Below are 14,744 nucleotides of genomic sequence, written 5' to 3'. Positions count from 1 at the left end.
GCAGTTAGGGGTGACCAGGCCTGCAAGGGAGAGCAGTTGGGGGCGACCGGGCCTGCAGGGAAGGGCAGTTGGGGGGGACCCAGGCCTGCAGGGGAGAGCAGTTGTGGAGGGACCAAGCCTGCAGGGGAGGGCAGTTAGGGGCAAACAGGCTGGCAGGGGAGCAGTTAGGCATCAATCAGGCTGGCAGTGGAGTGGTTATGGGGTGATCAGGCTGGCAGGCAGAAGCGGTTGGGGCAATCAGGAAGGCAGGCAGGTGAGCAGTTGGGAGCCAGGAGTCCTGGATTGTGAGAGGGGTCCCAGATTGGAGAGGTGCAGGCTGGGCTGAGGAACACCCCCCACCCCCCCATGCACGAATTTCGTGCACTGGGCCTCTAGTGTATATTATGTTACTAAATGATACTTTTATCCTTACAGGTTTTCAATAAACTGCTAAGTTTGGCTAGTACTGCTTCATCTCAGAAGTTCCAGTCCCATATGTGGAGTCAAATGTTGGTTTCCACGTTTGGTTTTTTGAAATCCATCTCGAATGTCTCTGGCAAAGACATTCAGCCTTTAATAAAGCAGTGGGTGTATCCTTTTAAATAGCAATTCAATAAGTGATGGTGGGGGCGGGGGAGAAGATTATATGTGTAAGGGGAGGGAGGAAGAAGAGGGATTTGGGAGATGAAAGGAGAGGTAAAAACTATATTTCTAAAGAATAGTAAAAATAACCAAGAACTATAAATCATTTCTTATAAGGTGCTTGCTAATCATTGAAATTCTCTCTCTCTCTCTCTCTCTCTCTCTCTCTCTCTCTCTCTCTCTCTCTCATACACACATCCATACTATTTGTAAAATTTGGTATATTTTGAAGTAGTTTTTACTGTGAGTACAGCAATAGGCTTGATGGTAGGGGAGGTAAATAATTCAGACAGGCCTGTATAGTTACTTGTAAGATGCAATGGTCTGTTGACTTATAGATGTGGTTAGAAGTTGGCACAACTTGAGTAGTATCTTGGAACTTTTTAGTTTTTACATTTTCTCATTGGTTATATTAGCAACCCAGTAGAGTGGTTTTACTTTTTTCAAAACACAAATTTCTCAATGTTTCAGAAATTCTGTTTAAATCTGGGGAAACATTTACCACAAGAATTCTGAATACTTTACCACCTGCTTTACAACGAAGCATGCTCTCAAGCTTTGAACTGGTGGTAATGCATTTGAAAATTATTATTACCACAGTGAATAATTTGTTTAGTACATATTCATTTAAGTATGCAAAAGTTCCTTTACGATTCTTCAGAGACCAGAGTGGAGTGGTAAAATTTTATGGAAGTTTTGCATTTAATAGAAAACGAAATGTCTTGGAATTGGAAATAAAACAAGATTATACATCACCTGGAACTCAGAAATATGTGGTAAGTTTTTTTCTAAAATGGGCTTTTGCATTACTTTCTCCCCAGTTACAATATAGGATGGGCTTTTGAGTAGGAATCTGATTTGAAGTTTCATAATGAGATTTTGTTTACAAAGAATGAAATTGAGCAAAAACCAAGTGTTGCTGAATGGAAGACAGATTACAAATGGAGATTTCAGGGGATACAAATTCTCCCATCTGGCACCAATTGCTTTTCTTGGTCTTCAGATACACATCTTGGATAGTATTATTTTATATTTTGATACATATACGTACACATGTAAGAATACATATTATTTTTCTAGCACTATCCATGAACATTATGTTTCTTTAATTTAAAGGGACCACTTAAAGTGACAGTGCAGGAGTTAGATGGATCCTTCAATCATACATTGCAAATTGAAGAAAACAGCCTTAAACATGATATACCCTGCCATTCCAAAAGCAGAAGGTAGGCATTGAATCATACTTATAAATTGAAGTTTATAATTAAATTGTAAGTATCACATATTAAAATGCCAAAATAAAAATCCTAATGTGTACCTATTTTTTTAGGTAGAGAACATGTTTTCTAGTATCTTCCCCCCCCCCTTTTTACTTCAAGTTAGTATTACCAAACCTTCTTTATTTGCTTTTTGTTTTTTACAACATTTTTTTTACATTAGAATTAAATAATTTTCCAATTTAGGTTTGATAATTCTTATTTTGTAGGGACAGGAGGAGGTGGAATAGAAGTTTGAGTTTTTGGAGCCGGGAAAAATTCAAGATAAATTGCTTAGTTTTATTCTTATTAGTCTCATTGGACTAATATCTACAGGAAATATTGGGAAATGATCATTGGGTATAAAGGAAGGAGCTGAATACATGTGTCATGAAAGCCCCTACATCATCTACACTATGTGGCTTTCTCCCCTTTCCCTGTATCACCATGCTCTTACAGAACAATCTTACTGTCTCAAAGGTACAATACCAGTTTACTTAGAGATGTCCAACAATTCATGTTTTATTTAATGTATTTTTCTTTATCACTTTTTTTTAAACTCAGCCTGTAGCATGTACTCTGAACAGTGAAAGATGATCATACTTTTGTGCTTTGCTGTAGTAATGAGTAGTAATATTAAAATTCCAAGAACAGAAGTCTATACTCATACTCATGCCTACATTTAGGTCATCTCAGACCTGAGAGTGTCAGTTGATTTTGACAGCTTTCAGGGAACTTGATTCAGGAATTTCCCCGAATCATTTTCCTGAATCTGTAAGCATTCTTTCTCTGAAAATTCTTTCTTAGTTCTAAGGGAAATCCTCCACCCCTTTTAAAAAAAAAAAAATACTTTTTTTTTTTTTTTTAATTTCAGAGAGGAAGAGGGGGGAAAAGAGAGAGAGAGAGAGAGAGAGAGAGAGAGAGAGAGAGAGAGAGAGAGAACATCAAAACATCAATGATAAGAGAAAAACATTGATCTGCTGCCTCCTGCATGCCGGAGGATTGAGCCCACAACCTGGGCATGTACCCTGACTGGGAATTGAATTGTGACCTCCTGGTTCATAGGTCAATGCTCAATCACTGAGCCACACTGGCCAGGCCCTGTTTCTTTTTATGTTCTCTACCTTTGACATCAATCAGTTGCCTCCCATACACATCTCCACTGGGGATTGAACCCACAACCTGGGCATGTGCCCTGAAGGGGAATCGACCAACCTTGCGGTGCATGGGATGGCACTCAACCAAGTAAACCACACCGGCCAGGGATGTATTTTCTTTCTTTTTTTAAAAAAATTTTTAAACAAAGGATTTCTTTATTGATAGCTTTCTTATATTTTCTACATAAAACTGTAGCTACCAGTTCTTGGGAATATGTTTTAAGTTGACATTTATATTTCTTCTTTTCATTAAACTTTGATCACAGTGACATCTCAATATCATTTACTTCATTCCTTCAGCTTCAAAATCATTTTGTTGTGATTAAATTCCATTACATTTACTATTCCTTCTTCCTTATGATATCTTTCAAGGTTGCATGAAATCCTTAACTTGATTTTCAGCTGCTCTTTATCTCTTCTTGGAACTGGAAATGTCACAATTTCAAACTTAATTTTTCTTAAATGTAGGAATAAGAAGAAGAAAATTCCACTGATGAATGGAGAGGAAGTTGATATGGATCTTTCTGCAATGGAGTAAGTTAATTACTTAAGTTTAAGGATATATGTTCTGCATTCTCATTTGTCTTGTTATATACATCTTAAAGTATATAAATGTCCTGAAATTAGTGCTATGAAAACTTTTGAAAGGCAATGGAACCTTATGCTAAAGCAAATCTTAGGTAAAATCATATACAGTGGGATACTTCTCAGCCATAAAAAAGATGAAATATTGCCATTTGTGACAATATGGAAGGATCTTGAGAGTATCATGCCAAGTGAAATAAATCAGGTGAAAAAGGACAAGAATCATGATTTCACTCAAGGGATATAAAACAAAAAGTAACATGAACAAACAAAACAAACTCATAGACACAATCAATATGGTCATTATTAGAGGGGAAGAGGATGAAGAGGGTAAAGGGGGTCAACTATATGGTGGCAGAAGGAGATTAGACTTTAGGTGGTGAAACTTAGGTAATGTTATTTAACCAATGTTATCCCAATAAATTTAATTTTAAAAATAAAATTAAAAAAAATAATGGAAGAGGGAAAAGTAAATCTAGCCTGAGGAAATACAGGGTGGTGGTGAGGTGGGCACAGTCTTGGTTTAGGCAGCTTTCTTGCTCTCCTGTTGCCCTTGAGACCAGTGCTTCTCGAGCTATAACATGCATGTCAACACTTCTGGGGATCTTCTGGAAATGCAGTTTCTGACTGAGCGCTGTGCTAGTGGGTCCTCATAGTTTGCATTCTTAATGAGCTCTCAGGTAGTGATTCTATGTCTTTGGACAAGGCTTCAGGGTCTTTTAAGGATCCCTGTGCTTGCAAAACACAATTTAAATATCATTATTTAAATTTTTTATATGGTAATATTTATTAAGTTATATTTAAAAAAATATATTGATCAAACTTTTTGTCTATCCATATTGTGCCTGTATGTTTTTTATAAAACATCTGCAGTTATTTACTAACTTGGTTGCCAAATATCACTGCTGGTTATATATTGCTTTTATATTTTTTCCGTATCAACCAGTGGTATTGGATGAATTGAATTAATATATCAAGTGCTGTTCCTTTGATAAAAGCGTTGACATAGACTAGATATTTTAAACTGTGCTTCTTACTGTGAGAGTAAATTCATATGTGCTTCCAAACTATAATTTCATAACTTACTGTTTGAAAAAGGTGGTTATGAGTCTAGCATTAAAAAAAATATATTAAAAGTCAGTTAAATAACTTAATAAAATAATTCATTTCTTAGTCACAGATTGATTTCTAGTAAGGGGTGGCCCTTAAAGCCATAGTCAATTATTTGGCAACAGAAAGTGAAATGAAGAAACTTGTTCTTATTCCCTTTTTTACATTATGTAATCACAAATCAAAGTCCCAAATTAATAATTTCAGATGGAATTCCTTTGTGACAGCTAACTGTCTTACTATCCTTGGAGATCTTTTCAACATGATTGATATAGATAGTCATTGTGATGAAGTTAAACATAATGAGAAAGCTGTCAATGTGATTTTTTAAAAATGGATACATTAAACTCCAGGCAGACTTGAATACTGCATGTAGAAGAGAATCTGATTAATAAACGCTTTGTTTTTATTTTATGAACATGTAAAATTAAAAAACAAATAAAAAGGGAAGTTGTGTTTTCTTTCAGTGCTGATTCCCCTTTGCTGTGGATAAGGATAGACCCCGATATGTCAGTCCTGAGGAAAGTAGAATTTGAGCAAGCAGATTTCATGTGGCAGTACCAGCTCCGCTACGAGAGGGATGTGGTTGCACAGCAAGAGTCCATCTTGGCCTTAGAAAAGTTCCCCACACCAGCATCTCGGCTTGCCCTCACTGACATATTAGAACAAGAGCAGTGTTTCTACCGAGTAAGAATGTCAGCTTGCTTCTGCCTTGCAAAGGTGAGATTACATATAGGAGAAAGAAAACAAGATTGAATATTGAATATTAAAAACAATAGAACTCTGCCCTGGCCATCGTGGATCAGTGGTTGGAGTGTACATAAGAATTTGGGGGGTTAAGTTTGTATATTTTCTTAGAAATGATAATGGAAGGCTAAAATGTATTAAATTTCTAAGAATTGAAGTTGTTAAAAACTAATCCAATTGCATTGCTAACTTTTGGAAAGCTGTTTTATTTATTTGAAAACATGTTTGCTGTGGTGATGGAAATTACTTTGTTTTCTAATTATTTGCAGATTGCAAATTCAATGGTGAGCACATGGACAGGACCACCAGCCATGAAGTCACTCTTTACTAGAATGTTTTGTTGTAAAACTTGTCCAAACATTGTGAAAACAAACAACTTTATGAGCTTTCAAAGTTATTTTCTACAAAAGGTACAGTTTACTTTCCAAATTTCCTATGATTGTTTTATGCCACTATCTGTATATCTCAGTTTAACTTGGAGACTATTCAAATGATAGATGTGTTTACTTTATTCTAAAAGGTTTTGCCTTTGCTCTTTTTGTTTCTAAAATTTTTTCCAAAATTTTAATTAAGTGATTGCTCATTGATTTTATGAGCGGTGGAAAGTAACTCACAATCCACATTAAAACTAAAATAAATAGAAATGGATAGTTTGAATTTGGGACTGGTTGCTTTTGAGGATCGAGGGATGGGTAAGTCCTAGGATGTGGACAGCATATCTGAGTAAGAGACAAGCAGCACACTACACAAGCGTCAGTCCCAGCCCTGTTACTCACTGACAGTTTGCCCATGGACAAGTTCCTTAACCCTCTAAGCCTCAGTCTACTCAATTGTAAAATTTACCTTTTTTAGAATTAAATAAAATCAAGCATGGGAAATGTTTTAGATTATATTTATCACATAATAAGTCTTTTATAAATGATAATTTAGAAAGTGGGGATGTGATGGATGTGAGGGAATGTGAGGATGGCAGGGTGGTCAGCATTTGGGCAATTTGGAAATCATTTGTAAAATTTTTTGAGTAATTTAATAATGAAGGCAGAGATTAGATGAACTAGATTGGACTAGAAAGAAGAGTGAAGTTGAAATAGAAAAGTCCATTGAAGCCTCTTCTTTCTTGGTTTGGGGGTGAAGAGTATGAGAGTGGAGACATGTGGAGGATAAAGCAGGCCTGAGTAACGGACCTTATGGGTTTGGTTTATTTGGATAGAGGGATGAAATATTCAGTGGGAGCCAGTAAATATAAGAAAGATGGAGAGAATTCTGAAGGTGTTAAGGGGTGGGACATAGTTGGGAGGGTAATTTAAGAAAAGGTAAGAACGCCGTAACCGGTTTGGTTCAGTGGATAGAGCGTCGGCCTGCCGACTGAAGGGTCCCAGGTACGAGTCCGGTCAAGGGCATGTACCTTGGTTGTGGGCACATCCCCAGTAGGGGGTGTGCAGGTGGCAGCTGATCGATGTTTCTCTCTCATCGATGTTTCTAACTTTCTTTCCCTCTCCCTTCCTCTCTGTAAAAAATCAATAAAATATTAAAAAAAAAAAAAAAAGAAAAGGTAAGAAGCTCCCTCTTTTCTGAGGCAGGTGGAAAGCAGATTAAAAGTAAGTGAAATGAGCCAGGCCGGTGTGGTTCAGTGGTTGAGTGTCAACTATGAATCAGGAAGTCACAGTTCGATTCCTTGTCAGGGCACATGTCCAGGTTTCGGGCTCAATCCCTAGTAGGGGATGTGCAGGAGGTAGCCGATCAATGATTCTCATCATTGATGTTTCTATCTCTCCCTCTGCCTCTTTCTGAAATCAATAAAAACATATCTTTAAAAAATATTTTTTAAAAAGTAAGTGAAATGATAGATGTTGAAGGAGATGTTAAGCATTATATATGACAGAGGCAAAAGTAAAAGGATTACTTGGAAACATTGAGAGACCTGCTAAGAGTGGAAGTCATGGTATATTATTTACCGTGAATTTCATCAGTAAAACAGATTCAGGATGGTTTGTTGAAAGCCTATAGTGGTGTGATCAGAGAAGTCAGTGGCATCCAGTCATTTTATTTTATTATTGATTGATTGATTTTTTTTCTGTGTGAGTCAGGCTTCCACCTCCTTGGAAAAATTGCCTGTGAAAATTTGGGAGGGAGAATGTTAGGCTGGATTTCAGATAATTTACCATTTTTCCTTAAGCTGAGATGGGGTGGTATTGGAGAATCAATGTCTTCTCAGACTGATGATTGAACTGCATGCCTCCAGCCACTATTTCCTTTAATCCTGAAAAGAGTTGTGTGGTTGTGAGGCTTTTTAGTAAGCAACTCGCTAAAATAACCCATCTTAGTAGGCAGTACAGTAGGAGTTGAACAATGGTTTATCTAATATTAAAACCCATACCTTTTTGACTGTAAAACCCAGAGCTGAATATATCATTTACATGATGTATATTTCCTCTGACAAATGAAAACAGAGGCATATGGGCTAGAGAGTGCATCCAGTTACTCAGCTGTCTCCTTGGTTTCCTGCTCAGCTCTTTTGTTAGAATGTTTGGCACAAGTTCTTAGTGGGAGGGGCTGGGAGTTACGGTGGCGGGGGGGGGGGGGGGGGGGGCGGGCGGGGTTAGGCTCCATCCAGAAACCTGTGTCTGCACTAAAGTAGCCCTTTTTTTTAACATGCACTGAATTCAATGAATTATAGTAATGAATTGTTATAATACTTAAAAATATTATTTTTTATAGACTATGCCAGTTGCAATGGCTCTATTGAGAGATGTTCACAACCTTTGCCCCAAAGAAGTCTTAACGTTTATTTTAGACTTAATCAAGTATAATGACAACAGAAAAAATAAGGTAAGAAATCTTAATGATTATTATAAAACTATCCAGTGATATTTTGTTTTTAAAGAAATATTTAGACTGCGAAATCATTGTTGACTCCCTGGTACTTGAAATTTCTAGCATTAGAAGCATGTAAACATGATTTATTATAATAACCAGTGGATGAAAACCAAGATTAGTTGGTTTTTAAATGTTCTTCATAACTTGTAATGTGGAGATAGTAGTGCCTCAAATTTTGGAGAGCCAGTTAAAACTTGTTTTGGTGAAATCTGATAACCCAACTTTATTTTTACTCCCTTTTTATTTTACCAGAAAACAGTTCCCTTTTGTGATGATTTGTTCATTGATGAATTTGATTTTTTTTAATAAAACCATTATGTGTGTTTATTCATTTATTTAAGAAAAAGCTATTAGATGCCATGCTTCAAGTTATTTCACCTTACTTGTTATCAGACAATCTAGCTTGTCCAATTAGGATTCTAGTATCTGTGAGAATTGGATGTGGTCTGAGGGATAAATTTAAAGTCTTGGTTTTCCTACTTTACCCACACCCCCTCCTCATTTTTAATTTGTGGGTTCATTCTGTGATCTAAACACGTCAGAAATAGTGGTTAAATAAATGGGCTTTGTGGGCATAGTGGTTCCCAGAGGTAACAGTGAAACTATAAAGATACTTGAAAACAATCTAAATGGTTTGAAAACAAAACTTTTCCCATAGTGTACACTTGGTTTTGTTTGTTTGTTGTTGTATGCCATTTTCTTTTTTCTGCTCAGTATCTGAGCATGGGACTCTTTAGGGACTTTATTGGCATGTGTGTCCATGTGAGGTTCTGCCTCCACAATGGAAGTCAAAAGGGGGTAGGTATTCCTCTTCCATCCCTGGCAGTTTGTGGTAGAATTAACTCACTTGCTTCATGTTCAGATTCCCAGGCTAGATTATCTGATTTCCCGAGTTTAAATCAAGTCACACCCAGATTGCCTTTCAATAAATCGTTTCTCTGGGAATTGACTGGGATATGGGTTTAGGATTTAGCTTTTTATTTTATAGTTTCCTCTTCCATTTTCTCTGTTTTTGCTAGAAACTCCTATTATTCCTGTGCTCTGTCTTCTATATCAGCCCTCCAATTTCCTTATGCTTTTCTTCCTATTGTTTTCTCACTTTTCTTTTGCTCAAAAACTTCAGGAGTTTTTAAAATACTTAATATTTCAATTTAATTTTGATCCTGATTCTCTGCTTATTTCTTTTTAAAATGTTTTACTATTGGGAGGCATCTCATTGATTATTTCTCAGATAATATTAATAATAGTTTTGGATTTTTATCCACCTGCCAGTTTTCTTTTCCTTGAACACGCGTATTTCCTTCAAGTTGCGTTTTCCCCTTTGTTTGTTCTCGTCTTTTTTATGTTGGTAATTTTCTGAAATATCTGGTGATCTTTGGTTATATGTTTATATGTGAGAGGAAAGCACTAAATAGCTGATTTGAAGGTCTGTATTACCAGCAGGATTTATGGACTTGGGTCTTCCTTTTAGAGAAATCTGGCTAGGTTACTATAAGAGTGCCTTTCATATAGTAAGTATTTATTGAGTTAACTAGTATATTACTAATTAATGAATCTCACTTTTTTTTCTATGTGGGACTCTACGCAAAACACAGAGTTGAGTACTTACCAATCTATGTTTTTAGATAAATTATGGTCTTAGGTTATAAATATTTTTATTTTATTAATTTTTTAACAGAAGCATGAATTTTATCTTTATATAATAATTTTTTGGCTTAGTTTTCAGATAACTATTATCGTGCAGAAATGATTGATGCCCTTGCCAACTCTGTTACACCTGCAGTCAGTGTGAATAATGAAGTTCGAACTTTAGATAATTTAAATCCAGATGTGCGACTCATTCTTGAAGAAATCACCAGGTTTTTGAATATGGAAAAACTTCTTCCAAGTTATAGACACACCATCACTGTGAGGTATGATGATTCTTTACATTTTCTTTAAAGTTATTTGTTTTTATAATTACAGTATAAGCGAAATTTATTTTCATTATAGAAAACTGGGAAATATAATAAAGATAAAGGAGAAGATTAAAATCCTATGATTCTATCATCCACAGATAAATTATTACTAAACTGTTTTGGAGAGTAGCCTTCTAATTTTTTTCCTCTTGTAACAATTAAATTTTTAATTACCGGACATATATTATATATATATAATTTTTGCATTCTGCTTATATCATAAACACTTTCTCATGTCATCAGGAATTTTTCAAAAGTATTATTTTTTATGTCTGCAAAATATTTTCTCTCATCAGATGTAATATAAGCATTTTTCTATTAGACTCTTTAAAGATGACTTTTTGCTTTCAACTTTTTTGTATGTAATTATCAAAAATTTCTATTTGGGAGTTTGCTAAAAAAGTCAATTCACTAGTTCAGACATTGTGAACAATTTAACCTTTCACATTTATTATTTATTAAACTATATAACTACTAAAACTTTTGGTGAAATTACTAAGTATATTAATACCTGAAATTGGATTTACAAATAAGTTTTAAAATTTATTTTCCTTTCATAGGATTTATATTTAAAATTGTTATGATCGTTGCAGAAAAATTTAATGTTTCAGAATTAAAAGGTGGCTTCAAATCAGGTCAATTTTTTAGTTTACTGTTATAGATAAATTTCCAATGCCTAGCAAACAAATTTGATTCAGAATACTTTAACAAAAGTATTTCACTGTAAATACTATTTTCCTAGTTGTTTGAGAGCCATACGAGTGCTTCAGAAGAATGGTCATGTTCCGAGTGACCCAACTCTTTTTAAATCCTATGCAGAATATGGCCACTTTGTGGACATTAGGATAGCAGCGTTGGAAGCAGTTGTTGATTATACTAAAGGTAATGCTTTAGAAATATTTGTTCATATCATTTTAGAAAGAAATGTTTACTACTTAATGTCAGTTGTACATATTGGGGTTTTCTTATTATGTAAAATACAATTTAATTTTAAATTCTTGATTCACTGATTTTTTTTTGGTCAATGTAGAATTTTTATAAGAATTAATAAGTGAGGGAAATGAATAAAATTATAAGTAGATATCTTTGGTCCTTCCAAGAAGTCAGTATACCATTCTTATAGTTTTAATTATGAGTTATTTTAAGAAATAGGAGATTTTTGAAAATTTTTAACTATATAAGAAGGATTCAAGAAGGCATCATGCTCCTATCTCTGATTTGTATCTGTGAAAGTAGAGCAAGAGACATCATCAGGAGCTTCAGTACAGGGATTAAGCAAGGCTTTATAAAATTGGGAAAAAATAAAGCCATAATTAAGAGAAAACTACAGAGTCAAAACATTTTCAGAAATACAGAGGAGAAATATAAAGAGATGAAATGTAAGTCATGAAGAAAGGAGCAGGTGACAGAAAAGAAATAATCCAAGAAGTAATAGAATACTTTGATAGAGTGTCAATGAAATTGAACTTAAGCTATTGAGAGATGTTTAAATGTGATCCATGAATTGAAAATCATTTGAAAATGGAAACTATTAGAAATAAAATTATGAAAATAAAGCTTTTCAAGTCGTAATAGCAAAACTTGTTGAAAAGGTGAATGGGAATAGCTAATGAGTCATTTTATTGGATAATTATAGTTATAACACGATTTTTGTAATTGCTTTTTATGTTATGTTGAAAGTTAAGGCTGCTCTTTGGTCTTAGATGAAAGAAACCACTTGGGCAAAAACAGTTAGTTCACTTTATAATATAGTTGAGATACCATTTGAGTATCAGACCTCTATAATTTGACTTACTTTTAGAAACACAATTTTATTTAAGTACATTCTGTCCATTTAGAGTTTAGGGATCAATAAATTATAATTTAGGGCTAATTTAGGGCTCAATAAATTATAATTTGCTTTATGTTGTATTTGCCATTGCTTTGAGCTATAGTGAAAAATATAAACTTGGTCCTGTTTTATGTTTTGGCTGCATATAGCACAATACTTATAAAATTTACAAAGTGGTCTGTTACATGGGAGAAAAATGTAAAGAAGTTGTCTTCAGCTTTTAGCTCTGATTTAAATCCAGCCAAGGGAGAGTCCTAAATACTAAGTGTGAACTCCTTGCTTGTCACATGTTTAATTGGTTATAATTGCACCAAATGTATTTCTTAATTTTTATTTTCAGTGGATAGGAGTTATGAAGAACTGCAGTGGCTCCTTAATATGATTCAGAATGACCCTGTACCCTATGTAAGGTTAGTTTTTGTGCTATAATGGTTTTTTATTTATTTTTTAAAATATATTTTATTGATTTTTTACAGAGAGGAAGGGATAGGGATAGAAAGTTACAAACATCGATGAGAGAGAAACATTGATTAGCTGCCTCCTGCACACCCCCTACTGGGGATGTTCCTGCAACAAAGGTACATGCCCTTGACCGGAATAGAATCTGGGACCCTTCAGTTCGCAGGCCGGTGCTCTATCCACCGAGCCAAACTGGTTAGGGCTATAATTATTTTTTAAAGTCCTAAAGTAAATTTAATAATTTCAGAAGATTATACATGCAACAAGTCTTTGTTATTTTGAAAACATAGGACTATGTTAGGCTTTTATCACGCCCTTTCTAAATTTATTAACTTGATTTGACTTTGAGAAGACATTTAAAAATATGTTGTTAATAAATAAAACTTATTTTCTGTAACTTTACATATGATTTCTATTTTAATTTAAGGAAAGCTTATGTAATAGTTTTTAGTGCATCTAGAGCAGTGGTTCTCAAGCTTTCTAATGTCACGACCCTTTAATACAGTTCCTCAGGTTGTGGTGACCCCCAACCATAAAATTATTTTCGTTGCTACTTCATAACTGTAATTTTGCTACTGTTATGAATCATAATGTAAATATCTGTGTCTTCTGATGGTCTTAGGCGACCCTGCTAGTGGTTCTTAACCTGTGGGTCGCGACAGGTTGAGAATCGCTGCTGTAGAACCTAAGACCATCGGAAAATACAGATATTTACATTACAATTCATAACAGTAGCAAAATTACAGTTATGAAGTAGCAATGAAAATAATTTTAAGGTTGGGGGTCACCACAACATGAGGAACTGTATTAGAAAGCTTGAGAACCACTGATCTAGAGGATCCCTTAAGTACCCAAAATTGTGAAACCTCTACTGATTGGCTGAACTTACTTTAAAAATAATTAAGCGCAACGTTTTGTTTGGTATATTCCATTTGTTCTTTTCTATCTCATATAAAATCTTAATTTTTTTAAGTAGGTCGGATTATTTTTGTTTTTGTATTTCCTTCTAATCTTTTCTGCTGCTTTCTTTTGCAAAGTAGGATGTTTATGGTTTAATCAAATAGGTTTACTTTTTTTAATCATTTTTTATTTTCCTTGCACATATTACACACTTAAATTTTTATTCATTTTAACATTATGATTTCATAAAATAAATGTTGGCAGCTGGAAAGTCACTTAGGTTGTAGCCATTCCAACTGGAAACAAGAACATAGAGCTAGACATTAATTGTGTTGCTCAACTTTATACACACCAGTTGGCAGGTAGTTATTTTCTTCTAAAAAGTCAAACAAACTCTGCCTTCTAACCTCACTGAAATGCATCTGGGCATGAGGAATTCACATAAGACATTTCAGCTCTTTGGTTAAGTCACCTTATATTTAAGTGTTTTAAAACGATGCTTATTATATAAATCTTCTTTATACAAAGTTTTACTGTTAATACTTTATAGTTCTTCATTTGTGATCCAAATTATATTTTAAATAATTTGTCTTGTGATATATAATAAGGGTAAAGGTTGCATGGACAAAAATCTTATAATCATTCATTCTAAAATACATATTTATATAAAAGATGATATGCAAAAGACCTGCGTATATCTCTTATCTGGCAGAGCTTATGAATTTAAAAGTTTATAGTAAGATCCTACTGATAGCAAGTAGGAACAGAAAGTATAAATACAGAATAAATAAAACTTACCATGTATTCATTTGTTTTCAATACACATCAATAGAACTAAATTAAGATGCATATTTCAGCCCTTGCTGGTTTGCTCAGTGGATAGAGTATTGGCCTGAGGACTAAAAGGTCTAAGGTTGAGTCCAGTCAAAGGCACATGCCCTGGTTGTGGGTTTGATCCCCAGTAGGGGACGTGCAGGAGGCAGCCAATCAATGATTCTCTCTCATCATTGATGTTTCTATCTCTCTCTCCCTCTCCCTCTCCCTTCCTCTCTGAAATCAATAAAAATGTATTTTAAAAAAAGATGCATATTTCTGAGATCTTAGAATTGTGTTTTGAAAACCATTTTAAGCAGGTTATGAAATTATTTAATATTTAAAATTTTTATATTTCTGAATTATATGCTATACAGTCTAAATAATTGCTTTTGAAATATTGTTGTAGAACTGTTACTATCATTCAAAT

General features: G+C 34.4%; 1 protein-coding gene across 4 annotated transcripts in view; it reads left to right on the top strand.

Moving 5' to 3' along the window:
* Nucleotides 1–14,744, top strand: part of TAF2 (TATA-box binding protein associated factor 2) — a 72,424-nt gene that overhangs the window by 36,943 nt on the left and 20,737 nt on the right. For all 4 annotated transcript variants that reach the window (XM_079796346.1, XM_079796347.1, XM_079796348.1 and 1 more), the window contains exons 12-21: nt 415–569; nt 1,283–1,397; nt 1,738–1,847; nt 3,503–3,568; nt 5,197–5,449; nt 5,746–5,886; nt 8,195–8,305; nt 10,073–10,266; nt 11,054–11,193; nt 12,483–12,552. In XM_079796346.1, the coding sequence (XP_079652472.1) occupies nt 415–569; nt 1,283–1,397; nt 1,738–1,847; nt 3,503–3,568; nt 5,197–5,449; nt 5,746–5,886; nt 8,195–8,305; nt 10,073–10,266; nt 11,054–11,193; nt 12,483–12,552 (1,355 nt within the window). The remainder of the gene's footprint in view (nt 1–414; nt 570–1,282; nt 1,398–1,737; nt 1,848–3,502; nt 3,569–5,196; nt 5,450–5,745; nt 5,887–8,194; nt 8,306–10,072; nt 10,267–11,053; nt 11,194–12,482; nt 12,553–14,744) is intronic.

Source organism: Cnephaeus nilssonii (genome assembly GCF_951640355.1).
Source record: "Cnephaeus nilssonii genome assembly, chromosome: 18".
NCBI classification, from domain to species: domain Eukaryota; kingdom Metazoa; phylum Chordata; class Mammalia; order Chiroptera; family Vespertilionidae; genus Cnephaeus; species Cnephaeus nilssonii.
This window is presented reverse-complemented; position numbering and strand designations above follow the sequence as displayed.